General features: G+C 31.7%; 1 protein-coding gene across 2 annotated transcripts; it reads right to left on the bottom strand.

The window, feature by feature from the left end:
• Window positions 1-606: 606 nt before the first annotated feature.
• Window positions 607-8,763, bottom strand: LOC117932352 (probable protein S-acyltransferase 14). Of its 2 annotated transcripts, XM_034853574.1 has the most exons (8): window positions 8,346-8,763; window positions 6,920-7,139; window positions 6,730-6,821; window positions 3,937-4,060; window positions 3,757-3,842; window positions 3,080-3,145; window positions 1,125-1,259; window positions 607-1,038 (listed from the first exon to the last, which is right to left on the bottom strand). In XM_034853574.1, the coding sequence occupies exons 1-7, from the start codon at window positions 8,553-8,555 to the stop codon at window positions 1,134-1,136; spliced, it is 924 nt and encodes a 307-aa protein (XP_034709465.1). In that variant the 5' UTR covers window positions 8,556-8,763; the 3' UTR covers window positions 607-1,038; window positions 1,125-1,133. The 2 variants fall into 2 exon arrangements, with proteins under 2 accessions (XP_034709465.1, XP_034709464.1); XM_034853573.1 differs by having other exon boundaries at window positions 607-1,259; window positions 8,346-8,762.
• Between the last annotated feature and the right edge of the window lie 11,545 nt (window positions 8,764-20,308).

The following is a 20,308-nucleotide window of genomic DNA, read 5'->3' as shown; positions in this document are numbered from 1 at the left end:
GGATCGTTTTGCATTTTTGTGGGTTTTTCTCTTTTTTGACGCGACATCCATAACAACATTCCCTTTTGACTCAGAGACCCAGAAATTCATTTAACAGACCGCCATTGAACTGAAGGAAGAGCTGTTGAAGATCATAACAGCGTTCAAGAGAATAACTAAGAAATAATTGATGATACATCTGTATGTGTCCTTATCAGTTTATCAAATAACCCCATGGTCCCTCTACTCATCTCAAATTCAAAGAAAATTCATTGTGTTTTCATGCTTCTTAATAACAGGGTGGGTCTCGTTCCTCCGTTCAATGACATGGAGCCATCAGAGTTTCCCCGTTGGCCATCGTTTTAGTTCTTCCGTTACCGTGCCAAAACTACAGAATGGGATCGTTTTGCATTTTTGTGGGTTTTTCTCTTTTTTGACGCGACATCCATAACAATATTCTCTTTGACTCTGAGACCCAGAAATTCATTTAACAGACCCCCATTGAACCGAAGGAAGAGCTGTTGAAGATCATAACAGCGTTCAAGAGAATGACTAAGAAATAATTACGGAAATTTCTGGGTTAAGGCCATGAATCATACCAACAGAATGCATGCCATGAGGGCCTGCTATGAAAAACGTTTCTTCATGGTATTGAAGCAGCCAAATTTCAAGCCATTCTACATATCCCTCTGCTCAACAGTTCCCAAAGCCAAATATCATTGACAAGAACATACAAGCAGCATACAACTGGGCTAGGGGCACAGACTGATTCTACATTTTCCAAATTCCAATTCCAGACATGTCAAGACTCGAGACAATTGCATTTCTTATATTACAATTTTCCAGATTTCCCAGAATAGATAGTTAAGACATGACATCAATACCAGCCAACCATACCATTCCCACTCCTCTACAAGCCAGGTGTGTTGCTCTGATTGAGCTGCAGCCCCCCACATCCAATGTTCTCTCTCTCTCTCTCTCTCTCTCTCTCTCGCGTGCGTGTTATTTCAACAAGATGGCTCTGGGAATAGATGGATCTGAGTCCAAATTAGTTGCAACCTGTTTGATCAGTTAATAGTTAAGGGAATGTTTCGTGGGAGGCTCTGAATCTATCGTTACAAGGGAAAACCTGAAATTTTTCGTACATGAATAAGTTAGAACTCTTGGGCATCCAAATCAGGCTTTGATGGAAATTCAAGACCCTGAAGCACTGGCATCCGCCGTAGATCTTCTTCTGTGTATGCAGGGATGAACCAGTATAGCTTGTCTGTACCAAACACCTGTACAAAAACAGGCAAAATTTTTTAATAGGGGGACTCCATTTGCTTATTATTCAGAAAAGGATGATGAACAAGCTGTCAAGATTTACTTTACATAACACAAAAGAAATAGAGAACGGACTTCACCTGCCTTGCACACACCAAGGCAGCGAATTCAGAGCAAACCATTTACAATAAGCCAAGTCAAAATTCTACTTATTAAAATAACTGCAAACATCCTCAAGGACATTTTAGGAGCATTCTACTTGTCCATGTTATCCAAAGGAAAGTGATGAGCACAATCCCTAAATTGTCTAGGTTATGCGATCTCAACAACCGGATACAGAGAGACGAAGCATATTCCCATCACAAAGTTTCATAAATGTGGGTGCAAGTGCAAAAAATTGCCTGTTTCTCATAAAAAAAATTCATTATTTGAAATCCAGCAACTATTTGACATTTTATTTACTGATGATGTTCATGCAAAATCTACTGACTCCAAATCAGTCTGATTAACACAACACAAGCTGAGGTCATAAAATTAAATTTAGGTTGAGCTTGGGTTTGGATGCTTTGGTTAGAGGCCAGGTGGGGTTGGGATTTTGGCGAAAGAGTAAAGACATTTATCTGGTTGCGCTTGAGATGGCTTTTCAACCCAATCATACCCCACCCAAATTACAGTGCCGATTGAAACTGGAAACCAGTGACTAGGTCAAGATTTTCTCATTTTGCAAATCAACACAAGCATTTGCATGCAGAGAAATGGATGCACATTTATCATCTCAGGTCTTCTTGCAGGTTATAAAACAATGATACGAGGCAGTAACAAGCCTAGTGCTTCATCACACTTAGGCTGCATTTGCTATGTGAGGATAGGAATGGAAATAGGATGGGAGTGAAGGTGAATTACAGTACCACGCAAAAGAAAGGACTCAAAATCCTAATGAGAGGAATTTGGTTTCCATACTAATGCATTTTTTTTCCTACTCACATTCTAAAAGACAATCTAAACACATTAATGAATGGAAATGGAAATGATTTCACATTTTCATTCTCTATTCCAGCATTCCAAACATGACCTTACGGATGAAAGAATGTTCTCTCCAAACCACTGACTGGTGTCCAACCCAGATTAAACAGGGCTTAAACAGATTTCTTCTAGAAAGATGCAGATCCAACTGTGAAACAGCAGTCTTTTCAGATCTCCCAATTTGGACAAATCAACTTAAACTGTCCAAATTATAAAACGTATGACTCAGGGCTCTCAGTTTAACAAACTATATTTCAGGTTCTCAGTTTAAACCAAGTTCATTCAGACAAGGTCCAAATATAGGGAGATAATAATTTATCATCACACTGTTGAAAAAAAATTGTACAATCATCAATGCCAAACCTTGTATCCAATTTCTAATGAGTAGATTATTGACAAGATGTCAATGTCATCATCTGCCAGAGGCAGCTTTTATTATCACACTTGCTGATCTTCAATGAAATGGTAATTAGTCTCAATCATACATAGAAACCATATAGGTTATGAGTCTCCCAGAATGTAAGCAATATTGTCAAGAACTCCCCCCCCTCCCTCTCTTAAGTTTCCTGATATTTGGCCAGTTCTGATTCAAACCTGTTCAGGAAATAGTAATCCCTCTATTATCATTATTAACAGAGAATATCAGTGCTTCTGCTTTAGATCCTTAAAAGCACTTACTGGAATGCAGGTTTGAATAATTTGAAGAATATCTTCTCACATTTAAAGCATGTCACATTGATTAGACTCGTGCAGAACTCCCAAGAAAAGAAACAAACTGAAGAGGTAATATGTTGCAAAATATACTAAACACCTGTTCAAAATTCTTCTTTCGACCGAGGTCATACCGCCATTTCAGGGTGGTCTTTTTCTCATATGCCTGAAACACAAGTCAATCAGTCCATCAACTACTGAGTCTACATCTTATGCACCTTCCTACATATGGGCCTTGTAGTAAAGTACCTTCACAGAATGGCTTTAATGAAATCATTTGATATTGAAATTGGTCTTTGGTTCACCAATTTTTGGGGAAAATTTTATATTCCACCAGTTTGTAGATGAAATGGAGGGTGGCAACTAAATGCTAATTAATTAAGAAATGCCCACCTAAATATTTTTTGATAGGCAAACAATGAAGAAGCATATTAAGAAATTCTCACTTAAAAAATGAAGGGATCAGTTTAGATATTTTAAAAAATTCCTTAGGGTTTCCATGATATAAAGATAAAGGAACAATAAAAGCTTTGAATTGAACAATACCAAAATTGGGAACTTCATGAAATGCAATTTGAGGAAAGTCCCTCAGATCAAACAGGATTTAGCTAAAGCATGTACAGCCAGTTGCCATCTAATTTTTACATAGAAGAGTTTATTCAGCCCAAACTTTATAATGGTACAACTACGAAGCAGAGTGGAACAGAAACGAAAGCAAATATAGCCAAGACCAAATTTCATTACAAGTTAAATGAATAATAAGAGGTAAACAAATACCTCAATGGTTGTGGTATTAGCAGCCACCATTGATATGTGCATAATCAGGAATCCCATCACGCTCAATGCAAACGCTAGGTTCAAGACTGAGGAAGAAGAACCAATAAGAGTTTAAAACGTAAATAAATAAATGAGAGCAACAAAGAAAAAAGAGTACAAAATTAGGAAATTAGACCATACCAAAGGCAAGAAAAGTGGTTGCAAGGGTGCCAGGTGATCCAGGTATTTCTCCCTCAGTAAAGAATGCTATAAAATGTGGTAGTAATGATAAAGTCACAAGACTTGTTTCAAGAAACGTGTAAAACTGCATTAAGATTTAAGAAATATTAGTTCAAGCATTTAATACATCAATTAGCTTACTTCCACAAAAATTTGAAGAAACTTCACACTACCCATCCATATAATATATCCAAAAACACCAATCAAGAATAAATCAAATAAAAGGATCACATAGATAGAGTAAAAATTGATGATTAACCTCCTGGTAACACACTGTACTATTTTATTTTATTTTTTTTACAATTTAATAAATTTTCAAATTTTTTTAATTATCATAAAAAGGAAAACAAAAAAACCAATGTCTAAATAATTGTCTACAGGTGCATGAACAGGGGCAGAGCACACATAAACAATATCTATTTGCGAAGGTCATAGTATGATTTATCACTACTGACCTTTTGTAATTTTATTTTCTTTGCATTGTTACCACCTTGACAGCTAGGTTTATCCCAACTGCCAGCGAAGCAAGCCCGGAGTAATACAGACCTACTCTTCTACACTATACTAAGGAGGCTTGAACTTGGGACCTCTGATTTATGCCCAGGGGGCACTACAGGTAAGCTAGATCCCAAGGAAAGTCTGTAAAACAATGAAAGGAGCATAAGCCACCATGCTTTATGGAGAGAACAACAACAGGATAGGTGTATAGGCTGTTGAGATGGTTACATGGAAAGACTAGGAAATGTATAGTAAGATAACAATTTATTCTGTCACAGAATGAGAAAATGGAGAATTAATGTAGGCCCTACTGAATCTAGCAACCATTTCTTCTCTTTTTCTTTTATTTGAGCTTCCTGGCAAGAGACATGAATTAAGTCTCTTCCAACAGTGAATCAATTTAGAGAACCAAGTGAAATTTATATCCATCAATAACAACAGAAGGGGAAAAAAGCAAGAGGCCAAATCACAACATTAAGTGGTTGATAATTGGGGGACAGCAGAATATTTTTCTTACTTCTGAATTCTGATAAGTAAGGTATAACAGTGTGTGCAAAAAATGATGTAAAATCAGATGGTCATGTTGGGGATAAAGAGTCAAACAGCTGAATCTGATCATTTGTAGTTGTCTTAAAATCCAGGGTGAGCTCCTGTAGTGCCAAGAATCAGGAGATCCAATGAGAATGCATGCAATATTTATCGTACAAAACAATCCATTGGGTGAGAGAGAGTTTCTGTTTTTTTCTATTTGGTAAAACTAAAATAAAAATGGTAAGCCCAGTAGCTTTACATCCTTTTTGTTTTTCATAAATTGCAAAGAAGCCCACCTAACCATGCAACCCAACTTTCATCTCCAACAGGTGTACACAACTATTCTAAAGCACTTCTTGCAAGGATTCACAATCAATCGATACACCATCCATTCAAACCGTGATTACAGCAGATTAGGCAGTGTTCTGGTTAAGGGATATACTGGTTGAGCTTTTACGATGAAAAAAAAAATTCACATTTTAAAAGAACCCTACAAACAAGCCTATATAGAGCTTGAAGCCTCAGACATAAATCCATCATTTTAATCCTTGATCATCCATACTTCAAAAGTTTTTCTTTACTTTCTAACTAAATTAAAGTTGTCTGAACCAATTAAACCACCAGTTGAACTATTACTTAGTCCAACACCAAATCCAGTTTTAAAATATCCAAGGTCTATCTAAAACATTTAACTGGAAGGCAGAACAACAATCCCCTCCAGGAAATTTCTAAAACATTTTTTGAAATTTCAAACCTTTAGTGGTGCTACTAGTTAACAATTCCAAAAAATGAAGTGAAGAACATTCATAAGCATTAAAATTCAAGCAGTTTACTGCAATGGCGTCTTCTTTTTTAAAATGTCATCTAGATTCAGATATTTTATAAGAAACGAAAGGTTTAACAAAAGTTCAAACAAAGTCTCTACACCCAACAGTAACAAGCAAGTAAATGAATTGAAAATTCTTTATTTATTTATTTATTTTTAGGGATTAACCAGGAACCTACTGTTGTGGACCCAACCTTCTGCCATCTGACTCAAGCCTAAGAAGCAGAAAACAAATTGAAAATGAGTTAACTTGCCACTGGATGTGCCTAGACATACATTGACTCCATTGAAATTTTCAATAAAGCAAGTTTTTACGAACACAAATTTCCCTCAAGTGATAATGAATAGAATTGAAAGGACCACTTTCCATGATAAGATGCCTTCATTAAATTATAACATAAGTAGCTGTCCAGCAAAAAATCATCATATTAATATGTTTCCTTTCTAAATATTTGAACCAGTGCCTAGCGCATCCCCTCACCATCTTCCTTTCATATTTGATCAGGCTCTGTTCTTTTTAGCTCAGTCAAACCATTGCCTTCAAATGTGAGGAAATATTTTTGAATGGTGGTCCAGTGTCTGTACTTTATTTTACTCTCTATTTTACGTTGTGAAGGCAATGTTCTTCTATAAATCATTGATTCTTTTCCAAAATGTTTCAAAATTCAAGATTACAGTGTTTTTGGGAAAATTTGACATTCAGGTGCAACATACCTTTATAGCAAGAGATATCTACTACAAACAAATGAATAAATGCATTAAGAAGAAGCTGAAAGCAAAAACTATCAGAAATGGAATTTTACAAAATTTATAAGATTACACAATGCCTTTAGGTTTGCTACAAAGATAGCTAGATATCCAAGTATTTGATTACAGTGATTAAGAAGTAAATTTATTACCAAGAAAAGAAGGAAATATTTGTAGTTCAAAGCCCCAACACAATTCACAACCCAAACACAATGATGGTCCATCTTCAGTATACATCTCCCACCTGGAAAAAAATAAAAACAAAAAGAAGAAACAAATGCACTTAGTTTTCCATGAAATTTACATAAACGAATACACAAGAGCAATTATCACAAAACTCACAAACAGAACAATGGTGGCAGCGAGGCGGTTTCATCTGGCTGCACTTTCGACAATACCGAACCCTCTGCTTTGAAGCCTCAGCTGGCGAAACACCAAAATCTGACCCAGTCAAAGGATCACCCTCCCCTCTCTCCTCATCCATAATAGGCCTCCAATTTGGAGGCACACCACCCGGATCCGTTAAAACAACAGAAAAGTAACTCCATAATAGCATGACCAACTACATTCCAACATAAAATTCCAACATTTAGCATAAATTTTATCTCTATGCCAGCCCCTTTTGTCATTTAAATCTGAACTGAACAGAACGAGGGCCTTAAAATTTGAGGGGAAAAAAGGGACAAAAATGGCCATTTTATAAGTTCTAGAGACCTAGATTTCCTAAAATTACTTAAGAAGATAATTTAATCAAAACCAGTGTGAATATTCAGTAATTGAAACCCAACTGCATTCCATAATAAATTTTGGCATAAATTTTATCTCTATGCCAGCCCCTTTTATCATTTAAATCTGAACTGAACAGGACAGGGGCCTTAAAATTTGAGGGGAAAAAAGGGACAAAAATTACCATTTTATAAGTTCTAGAGATCCAGATTTCCTAAAATTACTTAAGAAGATAATTTAATGAAAACCGGTGTGAATATTCAGTAATTGAAACCCATAAAGATCCAAGAAAGCCAGGCAACCAATAATTAACACCAAAAAGAATTATTATTATTATTATTATGAAAGCCAGACAACCAATAATTAAAACCAAAAAATGATCCACTGAAGTTTACAATCTTTTGAGCTAAAATTTAAATAGAATCTAAAAAACATAATCCCAGAACTCTTTTTCTCGTTTGAATCTCAACTAGCCCTAAACAAATCAATAAATAAACAAACACATAAATCTTCAAACTTAAAAACGAAATGCAAGAAAAATTAACATTTCTGTGACTTCTAAGTTCTAAGGAGAAATTGCCAGAAACTCCAATAACCGGCTTTTCATTCAACCAAAATCCCAAAGATTCAAAACCCAGAAAAAGTACAAGAAAAATCCCCACCGACCAAGAAATTATTGGCACAACAATTACAAAATTGAGAAATCCCACCAAACAATGAAACAACATCGGCAAAACAAGAGCAGCTTGAGTAAAATTCAAAAGTAAAAATAAAAAATGCACCCGCAGAACTCTTCTCCCATTGAATCACAATTAGCCCGTATAAATAAATAAATAATGATAACCTTCAGATGAAACAAAGAAATGCAGGAAAAAAAAAAAAAAAAAAAGCAACATTAGCATAATTTCCAAGGAGAAAAAAATGCCAAAAACTACCACAAACCCACCTTTTAAACCAAACAAAAGCCAAACGATTCAAAACCCAGAAGACACAACAAAAACCCCCACAAACCCATAAATTATTATGAAATTGGGAAACTCACCAAACCATGAAACAAGATCAACACCGCAACAGCTATAACGGAAGCAAGACCCCCGTCGTACAAAGCCGGGCCGTAGCTGGTCAAAACAACGGCGTAATAGGTTACACCCACGACGCCAAGGACCAAGAGGATCATGATCGAGCCAAGGCCCCTCAAGGCCGTGCAGAACTTGAAAACGTTCCAAGCCATCACAGCTCCGGATCTATGCATACTCGACGCCCCAAAAATTAAATTCCAAAAACAATACACAAATTTTTCGGAAAATTCAAATTTTTTTTCGTGTTTTCGCTCTCCGTTGATTTGCCGGAGACCTTCGAGGATATATGGATTCTAGGGTTTACGGATTAGGTGGGCTTACGGTATGGAATCCATAGGGAGAGGGGGGGAGAGAGAAGTGCAGGGATGTGAGAGATGTGAAATGAATGGGGTCAAAGTGTAATAAATGGAAAGTTGTAGGAAACTTCAATTAAAAATTATTTTAATTAATATTTAATATTCTCAGTCCGGCCTTCAATCTAGAAGGTCTTCTGATTTGTATTTAAGACTTTTTATAATTTCATCCCTCCACTTTGTGAGAAATTCGAATACACCCCCAACTTTGCATTTTTCAATAATATATACCCTCAACTTACTTATTGGCTTATTGCAAGGATTGTGCCATTTTGGTCATTTTCATTATATTAATTTCCACAATTAATTATAATTTAGAAAATTGAGAATAATTTTTTTAATGAAAAATAACCCGATTTTAATTTTAATTATTTTAAAACATTTGCAACAAAAATATCTTTTTCAAAAATTCTCAAAGCATGATTGACCAAACCAAGCATAATCCAAAACTACCCTTCAACTTATTGTAGGATGGACCAAGTCAATATATTGCATATATTATATGTTCATAAAATACAAATGCACAAGGTCAAGGGACCTTGTCGATATAATAATTTTATTTTGGAATATTCTATTAAAAAATATAATTTAATATTTATTTATCAATTTATATATTAAATATTGTCTTCGATTGACGTACTTAAGAGTGACATTTTGGCTATATTTGATTGTCGAAAAATACTAAGAGAAAAAAATGATATGAATAATGGTTTTCTTATAGTTAGTTTTATCATAGAAAAAATAAAAAATAAAAAATCAAATATTATTAAAATTACTTAAAATTTTATACTTTAATTTATTTTAATTATTATAGTGAAAAAATAAATAAATAAAATGAGTTTGAATAAGCGTGTAAAAATAACTTATTGACTTTTAATTTATTTTTTATTTTTTATCATTTTTTTCTTTTATTATAGTTTTCTCTCTCCATTTTATTTCAATTACATTTTATCTATAAACCAAAATGGGCTTTTAAATATTTATTAATAATGGAAGAAAACAAAATGAAATATATGATTTTACAATAATACCCTTATACAAAAATTTTAAATATCATCGTTATAGAGAAAAAAAACTTGTTAAATAGATTATATAAAAAGAATTTTATCTAATTAAAAGTAAAATTATTTTGAATAGATTTTAGATGAAAAAATAATTTTGTATGATTAAATAGATTTTAGATGAAAAAAATTATACTTATTTTATAATATCCACTGCCAATAAAACTAAATTATTTCTTTATTTTTATTAATTAATTTTATTAACAACATAAAAATTTATTGAAATATTTGACAACTAAAATATTATATTCATTTTTTTAAATCAACTTATAAGGAGAAATTTTGCCCATTAAAACAAATTTAGGCTAATAAATATTTTCTAATTAAAAATAAGCAAGTAAATAATTATGATTTTTTTAATCTGCGATTATTATAAATTTTAAGATATTTAAATTATTAGTTATTTTTCAAAATATTTTATATGATAAGAAGAAAAAAGAAAATAAAATTTATTTTGCTTGTTATTTTAATTTTAGTCTAAAAGAATAATTTTTTACGTAATTTTTTTTTATGGTCTAAGAATAAGGATGATAATGAGATAAGTTTTTTAGGAAACCTACCCTACCCCCACATATAACGGGACAAACTTAAAATTTAAATAAATGTTTTTTAAACCCCTAATGGGTTCGGGTATTACCTTGACTAAAATTAATTTATTTTAATTTTAATTTTTTTATTTTTAATATATATACAATAATAAAAATATTTTTTTCAATAAAATAAGTTATAAAAAATATAATAATTTAGTTATTTATAAAATATATTTATTTTAATGTAATAAAATAAATTTAAAAATAAAAATAAAATAGGGCGAGTTAATGAGACGTGAATGAAAATTATTTTGAATAAACAGGACAACATTAAAATAGGGGTGACCCATCCTGAACCGTCCTATTGTCATCCTATTTAAGAAGTATTTCTTTTATATTATAAAGATAATATTTTTTTGCTAATTTAACTAAGTAATTTATGATGATCATAATGAAGATAATATTTGTATATTATTAATCCATAAAACATAAAAACAATATGATAAGGGCAAAAAAGTCAAATGACAATTCCCCAAAGGAAAATAATGGAATTTTTAAGGGGCAAATCATCCTCCATTTTCAATGAATGGTTTTCTAAAAAATATGTAAGACCGAATCAATGTTGACTCTATGTATGGAATAAATACCCATAATTATGAAAAGGAGAATGACTCTCCTTTTCCTACTCTTGAATGAATGAAAAGTCGAATAAATACTTAGAATCATATCATTGAAATCAAAGCCAAAGTTATAATTTTTAAAACAAATATTGTTATAGTAAAATTGTATTAAATATAAAAGAATTTTTTAATATAAGTCAAAACTAAGTTCAAATTGAATTTTTTACTTTCTAAATATCAGTGTCTACGTGGTTTAAGTAAACACATCATCAAAGAAAAATAAATAAATTTCGACATAAATATTATTTATTATTTCAAGTATTTAAAAGTGGGTTTTAAAATAAAGGGTTATTTAAAAATAAAATAAATTAATAAGGACATTTATATAGGGTTAAATTTTTAAAACTCAATTTTGGATGATCTTTTTAATCAAATATGGTTATAAAAAATGTATTTTTCAATGACAAGAGCATAAGGTTACCAAATATTAACAGGGTTATTTGATTAAAATGGCATCTCAAAACCCAATTTTTAAAATTTAACATTCCACTTTTTTGGCATTATTTGGACAAAAATGTTCTCGTTATATTATTGTAAAAATAGTCATTTTTTTAAAATCTACATGTAAATACTTGAAATAGAAAATGACATTTATATAAAAAATTGATTATTTTTTAAAAAAAAAAAATGGGATGAGCTAGATTTTAGGGCTTATTTCATCCTTTTTAGTCAAATATTTCATATTAATATAATAATCAGGGAGGTTTTTGAAAAGCAGAGTTAATGGTTAGTGTGGTTGGATGGCCATTGGTGGGTTGGGCTTTGTTGGTTGAACGGCGGTTGATGCCTTGATGGCACCTTCAAGGACCCTTTTTCCACCATCGTAATTGGATGCCCCTTATCTAATGTGGAATTTTCTCTCCTAGACGTCAATGGAGGCAACCAATTCATGCCTTCTTAAAGAGTTTGGGGGTCAAGTCAGAATGCCCTTTTGCCCATAAAATATACCTTTTTGCACAAGTATACCAGCTAAAAAAAATTATGTTTTCTCAAAAAATAAAAAAATAAAAAATAAAAATATTGCTATACCAGAAAATGTTTCCAAACTCGAACCTAATATTTACACGAAAAGTTATTTTTTAAAAAAAATAAATTCAATTCAAACACAGATCGATGTAAGCTTAAAATCATTAAAAGATGAATTTTACATTATATATTGAACTCAACACAAATATAACATTTGTAGCATTGTTCTTATATACGAATTGATCATTGAACTAAAAAAGTCATTAATTCATAATTTATCGGTTAAACCGACAATTAAATCATAGTCAAAAAGACCAACAAGTGGTGCTATTAATAAATAATTATTACTATTAAAATTTTACATATTATTAAAAATTAAAAATTTATTTAACAAAATCATTAAGATGTAGAAAGGGATGCTTTACAAATTTGAACAATTGAATTCAAGTGGTTGATTAGTTCAATACCACTTTAATGCTTGAAAGGCTAAAAAAATTGAACTTGATCCATCGTTCTGATCCTATTTTCAAAATATTGTTTTATATTATATTTATTTTTTAAAGACAATTTTCTTTTATAATAATTCTCTCAAAATTTGGCAAGTTGATCATATATAATAACAATTTTTTTAAAAAAAAAAAAATTCCCTTTGAAATTAACATAGTTATTTTTTGGTCTAAACTAATACCATTATAAAAATAAGGATATTATAGTAATTTATTAAAATTAATATCAATTACTATATTTTATTTTGTGTTACATCAATGCAAAAGATTTAATAACATATTTTTAAATGTCAAATTTGTTTGGAAAGTTTTCTAGAAGTGGTTCAAATAGTAGTATTGACTGGATGGAAAATGATCTCAAAATGTTAGAAGAAAATACTTCAAAATTTGAAATTCAATTGTTACTATTGAACAATACATCAAAATTTGGGAAATGTCAAAACAAGATATCAAAGATATTTATCAAATATGAAGTTTCAGATTCAAATCAACATATAAAATCAAAGTGTCTAAAAACACACATTCTATAGGATCAGATACCGAGACAGTAGAACTCCTCAATCCTATAAACATCAAAACTTTAAGAGATCAAAAATTTAAAATCCTTCATATAGGGGCTATCCAAGTAGTCGTCAAACCTCTAACCTGGATAGGGTTAAACAAACCAATTTGTGTTTGCCTTAGAGATGCAAGACATAATAACTTTGATGATTCCTTACTAGGAGTCATGGAGTCAAACATGGCACATGGACCTGTTTATTTCAATTGTTTTCTAGACCTAGAGTTAAGTTGTATAGATGATATGTCTATACACAAAGCCTTAACTCTTAATGTTCAAACTAAGGGTTATGATATGGACCCTCAAGCCAAAAATATTCTTATAGTATATCGGATATACTATAAGGCCATGACTACTTCAATAAATGCAAAGTGTTTACTAAAACCTACAAAAGGAAAAACCCTTTTGTTCCAAGCCAATGAGGAACATTCCTCAATCATGACACCTGTAGAGATCCCCTGGGAAAGCCTCACTCGTTCAAATACCTGCAATTTTACCCAATTAGCTATTCCAAAACCTATTCAAAATAGGAAACCTCTCTTTATTACTCAAGACGATAAAGGGAATGTTACCATCCAATTCCCAAAAAGAGAAGAGGCACAGAGTAGTAGGATCTTTGTCCAAGGAAGTAGAACTTTCTCTCCTCTAAGACAATTTTTCGAGGTAAATTCTCAAAGAACTTCAGTCAAATTAGATAATGTAGACTTTACACCTAACATCCCTCAACCTAGGTATGTTATGAAGGAGTCTCCTCTAACTTCTCCAACACCTTCTCAGATGCTACCCCCTAGTGAACCTCATCGGTTGATGGTTATTGATAGCACTAAACCATTTCAAATAGATAAGGAGTATTTTAGCAAATAGTTACACATTCCAAAGCATAATAATAAGAGACAATGCTTTTTTTCTACCAAACTCACCACGCAAACCAGACATGAGTTTAGAGATGAGTGGTATAAGTGTATGGAAAGAAATAGGATAGATATTCCTATGTTCACCTACCTAGAGATATATGCTTCAAATAACAATATTGACTATCATTTCTTAGAAGTCAATACTATTAAAAAAGGACAAGTTTGGAAAACTGCGTCCAATAAAACCATAGTTTCAAATCATTATTCTTTAGAAGAAGTTACTATGAATGTTCAAAATATAGAAGTAATAGTTTCTCCTTTCTAAATAATAAACCCTAAAGATAATGAAGGAATAACAGTAACTTTAAAAGACTGTAAAAACCTTCAACAACAAAACAATTTTACCAATCAAATTCTAGGTACTCCATCATCTCAGCTTGATAGGATGGAAGACAAACTACAAGATCGTCAAATAACCAGTCAAATTGTTACTCCACACTTTCTTGATAGAAATCTAGATAAAAACCATCCAATTTTCAAACCTGCGGAAGTAGGGAATCAAACACTAAAATTCTCAAACAATTCAAATGATTTAGTAGAAATTTTAACAAAAAATATTGAACAATTGGATCTTTCAAACAAATCGTCAACTTCAAATACAAAGTCTATTAATGTTATAACAAAAATCACTCATGAAATGGTAAATCAAATACAGGCTATGTTTGAGGAACATGACCCTCAAATAAATATGATTGCCCATAAGTTCAAACAGAAAACCAAGACTAGGAACTATTATCCTAGACCAACTCCTCCTGATCTTCAGTATGAAGAAATGAATCAAATAGTTCAATCAAAATACAATGGAGATGACATCTATGAATGGAACATAAATGGTGTTAGTGACCATCAGGTCTTAAACATTCTCCAAGAAATGATCATGGCTTCTACGACCTACAAATCCAGAGGAAATCTTGACCAATCAATACGTACACACCTGGTAGCAGGTTTTATAGGTCAACTCAAAGGATGGTGGGACAATGCTCTCACTGAAGAAGAAAAGGCCTTCATTATATCTAGTGTAGATGAAAAAGGAAACCATAATTCGGTTTATACTTTAATCTATGCTATAACCAAACACTTTATTGGAGATCCAATCTCTTTCCAAGCCCGAAATTCAGAAATACTTCAAAACCTTAGATGTAGAAAATTGAGTGACTATAGATGGTATAAAGAGGTATACTTTGCTAAAGTACACTCAATAATAGACTGTAACCAACCCTATTGGAAAGAAAAATTTATTAATGGGTTACCCAAAGTCTTTAGTCAAAGAGTTCAAATGAGGATCAAAGAGATATACAATGGTATAATCCCTTATGATTCCTTGACAAATGGACATCTAGCAAACTTTGTTAGCCAAGAAGTATTAAATCTTTGTTCCTTGATCAAAGTTAATGCTACCCTAAAAAAGGATCTTAGATCAGAAAATAAAGAGTTAGGATCACTTTGTGCCCAATATGGGTATGATAATCCTCTACCTCCTTCAACCAAACAAGAAAATTTTAATAGATCTAAGAAGAAAAAATTAAATAAAAAATATTCAAATTTCAAAGAAAAACCCTGTTATAGGAAACCTAAACACAAGAAACATTCAAATAAAAAATATCAAAGTTTTTCATATAGAAATAAAGAGAAAGTAGATATTAAATGTTTCAAATGTGGCAAAAAGGGACATATTGCCTCATATTGCAAAGTCAAGGAAATAATTTTGGATTTAGATATAGGGAAACGCCTAAAAAAGCAAATGATAAACCTTATCAAAATAGGGTCTGAGTCATCTAGCCAGTCTTCAATAGATTCGTATAGTGACAATCAATTTCTTCTGATTGGAGAAAGCTTTTCTAGTGAGTCTGATAGGACCTTTTCCCAATCATTTTATGACTGTGTAGAAAACTGTCTTTGTCATATCAAACAAGTTAATATGATAACTAGTGATCAAAACATTCTCATAGAAATTATAGAAAATATTATTGACCCAAACCTTCAAAAAGAATAATTTAAAAAATATTTAGAAATTCAAAAACAAAGTAATGAAAATGGTTTAGAAAACATGAACCAATGCAGTCTTAAAACTGTGTTAGATCAGTTTTCTAGTCAACCTAAGTCTGTAGGAATTCAAGACCATCAAAATGAGATAAGTAAAATAAAACTTCAAATTAATATAATGATAACTCAAAATCAAGATTTAGAAACAAGATTAAAAGCATTTGAGAAAGGGAAAATTCAAACCTTGGAAAACATTGAAGATGTACAATTGGAAGAAGAAGAATCTTCTCAGCTGTTTGTAAATACTATAACAAAAATGATAACTCAAAAATGGCACATCCAGGTAAAACTTTTTATCAAACCTGATTTTTCAAAAGAATTTATCGCATTAGTTGATTCTGGTGATGATATAAATTGTGTCCAAGAATGACTAATTCCTGTTGGATATTTTGAACAAACTTTTCAAAGTGATGTTGGTGCAAACAAACAACCTTTAGCAATAAAATACAAAATCTCAAATGTTCATGTCTGTAATAAAAAAGTTTGTTACAAGATTTCACTTTTACTTGTAAAAGACACGAACAAATAAATAATTTTAGGAGCCCCCTTCCTTGCTCTTCTCTATCATTTTAGAGTAGACAAATAAGATATTAAAACTGGTTTTGACCAACAAGAAATTTGTTTTAAATTTATTAGTTATCCAAAAATAAAAGAATTGAATGCTCTGGATAACCAAGTAAATTTAATTCAAAAGAAAAAACAACAAATAAAATTTTTAGGTAAATAAATACGTTACAAAATAATAGAAGAAAATCTTCTACAAAAGGATATTCAAACAATAGTCAAAAAAATTAAAAATCAAATTGAGAAAGATTTATGTTCTTTTGTTCCCAATGCTTTTTGGAATAGAAAGAAACATAAAGTTTCCTTACCCTATGTTGATAAATTTGATGAAAGTCAAATTTCTACTAAGGCAAGACCAATACAAATGAATGCTCAATTACTTGAGTATTGCAAAGAGGAGATAAAAGATTCATTAGATAAAAATCTTATTAGAAAAAGTCAATCTCCTTGGAGTTGTTCTGCTTTCTATGTTAAAAAACCTTCGAAAATTGAAAAAGGTGCTCCAAGACTTGTCATTAATTACAAGCCTTTGAATAAGGTTCTCAAATGGATAAGGTATCCTATACCTAACAAGAAAGACCTTATAGGACACCTTCATAATGTTTCAATTTTCTCAAAATTTGATATGAAGTCTGAATTTTGGCAAATTCAACTTCAAGAAAAAGATAAGTATAAAACTGCATTCATTGTTCCATTCGGGCATTATGAATGGAATGTGATGCTTTTCGGTTTGAAGAATGCATATTTAGAATTTCAAAATATAATGAATGACATTTTCAATCCCGATACTAACTTCTCCTTAGTATATATTGATGATGTCCTAATATTGTCAAATTCTCTTGAACATCACTTCAAACACTTAGAATTTTTTCAAAAAATTGTTAGGGAAAATGGTTTAGTTGTCTCTGTCCCTAAGATTAAACTATTTCAAACTAGGATTAGATTTATAGGATTTGAAATCTACCAAGGTACTATCAAACCTATTCAAAGGTCAATAGAGTTTTTTAGCAAATTTCATGATGAAATTAAGGATAAAACTCAACTTCAAAGGTTTTTAGGAAGCTTAAACTATGTGTTAGACTTCTATCCTAACCTTAGAACCACTATCAAACCTTTGTTTGCTAGGCTTAAACAAAATCCAAAGCCTTGGACACAGGAACACACAAATATAGTCAAACTGGTCAAAAGACAAGTTAAGAGTCTTCCTTGTTTAGGAATTCTTAACCCAGATGTATTTCCTATCATAAAGACAGATGCCTCTAATATAGGATATGGTGGTATACTCAAACAAAACAAAATCAAATCTCCATTATCCGTTTTCATTATGGAATATGGAGTGGACCCTAGGGAAATTATTCAACCATCGAAAAATAAATTTTAGCAATTATTTTATGCATTCAAAAATTTCAAGAAGATGTTTTCAACAAAAAAAATTATTCTTCGTGTTGATTGCAAAAGTGAAAAAGAAATTCTTCAAAAGGATGTTCAAAACATTGTTTCAAAACAAATATTTGCAAGATGGCAAGCTATCTTGTCAGTTTTTTATTTTGAAATTGAATTCATCAAAGATGATTCAATTCTTTTCTTGATTTTCTGTCACGTGAATTTCTACAAGGAAAATGAGCTTTCAAAAGCTAAAAGTCTCAAAAACCACAAAAACCTTTTATGCAATGCCCCAAGTCCAACAAGAAAAGCCCAAAACTCAAAACCAGAACAGATTCCAAGTTCTTGGAAATATGTCTTCAAACCAGCCCAAACAAACTTTTGCTCAAAAGGCCTCGTCAAGTCAAAGTTAGCAATATGTGGCTAAGACCCATGTGTTGAAGTTATAGGTTCTTGAACCTTTTCAAATTTCAAACTCTAGAAAATCAAATATTTCAAAAATCTTTTCAAACGGAAAATATTTTCTTCAAAACAACTTAGAAAAAAAACTCGTAAGTTTTATGAGTTTATTCTGGCTGACACATATTCTGTAGAAATTTCCCACATTCAAAATGAATCATCTATAGACATTTATTATTCAAAATGCAAAATTTGCAAAGTTCTTACTCAAAAAGCGTGGGGTCAGTTTCTTGATACTCAAAATGTTTTCAAAAAAATTTAGGCCAAAGTCCTTTGATTATTATGATTACATGGATGCTTGGTACATTACTTTTTTCTTTCGCCCCTTTGATCACTTTTGGTTTTTCCATTGGGGTGATGAAACAAAAACTCAAAATAATTTTCCAAATTGGTTCCAAGAATGGTGGCTATTTTTTGGCTCCATTAAGGACATTTTATGTCCTCAAATTCTTGAAGGATATCAATACTTTGATGATCATGGTGGTCATTTGGTTCCGACTCATTGTTCAAAAGTATTATTTTTCCTTTTAAGATCTCAAATTCCCTGGATTCTTTGTTGGGACTTTGTTATCTCACAGATGATTTCAGCTCATTTTCCCATGCATTTGGAAAATGAATTCAAAGTTAAATGGTGGTCAAACTTTGTTCCTTCTAATGCTCGTCAAATTCTTTCTATCCTTCAGTGGATATCTTCAAGAAATTCTTCTTCAAAACCCTATTCTTCAAAGGTTTCATTGCCAATTTCTCTTGATGTTATTCTTTTTTTAAGAACTTTTTTTTCATTCAAATAAAGAATACAAAAGGCATCTCAAACTCCTCAAGAAAAAGGCTTCGAAAACCTTGTCTCAGTTTTCTAACTCTGGCACGATGGTGATATTGCATCCTATGCTTTCTTAGGGGATGTCAACGAAGACATGTGCTATGGACTCCCATACACACCCTTGGGTTGATGCATCCAAGATGCCTTCAAACTCCCTCTTCAAAGCTCTTTAAAAGCAACAACTCGGTTTACCTGTCAAAAGCTCTCTTCATGATCTGGCTTATGATGACCTTGCTCGTGGCATGGGTTACTCTCACCCCAAGTCTTTTAAATGATCTCCGCGTCCTCAAATATCTCAAAGCACGTGGAATGAACTGTTTACGAACTTCATCTACTTCCAATTATGTCAACTGTTTGCGGCTTCCAAATTCTTCAAGTCCGGGTGGGATGATGATGGTGAGTGAAAGAGGCATTTTACTGAACCATTCAAATCCACATTTCAAACCGTTTTTTCAAAACAATGGATCAATTCGGTGGACTTCAAAATCGCTCCTCCTTCAAAGCCAACTGCACATGAAGACAAATAATTTTCGGTAGATTCGAAATATTTCAGATCCGCGGATTTCAAAGGTCTTCAAATTCGTTCAAAGAGTCTATAAAAGGACTCCACTTCTCTTTGTAAGGCATCAGAAGTTTTAGAGAGAATTATAGTGAGAGAAAATAAAGATTTCCCTTTGAGAAAAAACCTTGTATTGAGAAAGCTCGAAGTTCTCAAAGTTCTATTGTAAAGCTTATTTCAAATATTGTAAGTTTTATTTTATTCAAAGTTATTGTAAATTTTTATCTTTTGAATGAAATTTCAGATTTCAAATTCAACTGTGTATTAAGTTTTTACTGTGCATCAAAAAAACTTATTTGAAAGCCCTACTTTCTAGAAGCTCTGTCAAAGTTATTTGAATTTTAAGCGAGACAATTGTGACTCCTCCAGATTTAAATTGGAGATTTCTTCAAAGTTCTTATTGATTTTCATACTGAAGCGTTATTCTTTTTGTTCATTTTAATAACGTATTTTTAAATAATTTCCTTAATTTATACTTTATCCATTTTCTCAACAAGTAAAAATTAAAAATTCAAATAATATAAAAAAA

The sequence above is a fragment of the Vitis riparia genome, chromosome 15 (genome assembly GCF_004353265.1).
Source record: "Vitis riparia cultivar Riparia Gloire de Montpellier isolate 1030 chromosome 15, EGFV_Vit.rip_1.0, whole genome shotgun sequence".
Taxonomy (NCBI): domain Eukaryota; kingdom Viridiplantae; phylum Streptophyta; class Magnoliopsida; order Vitales; family Vitaceae; genus Vitis; species Vitis riparia.
Note: the sequence above shows the minus strand (reverse complement) of the source record. Positions and strands in the feature narration are given on the sequence as shown.

What these genes read in the sequence shown, in the direction of transcription:
- LOC117932352 (XM_034853574.1), bottom strand. Translation starts at nt 8,555, where the DNA reads ATGCATAGATCCGGAGCTGTGATGGCTTGGAACGTTTTCAAGTTCTGC. An exon ending in AATATTTCCTTCTTTTCTTG is followed by an intron (nt 4,061 to 6,729) that starts GTAATAAATTTA and finishes ATCTTAATGCAG; the next exon opens with TTTTACACGTTTCTTGAAAC. An exon ending in CTAATACCACAACCATTGAG is followed by an intron (nt 3,146 to 3,756) that starts GTATTTGTTTAC and finishes CTTGTGTTTCAG; the next exon opens with GCATATGAGAAAAAGACCAC.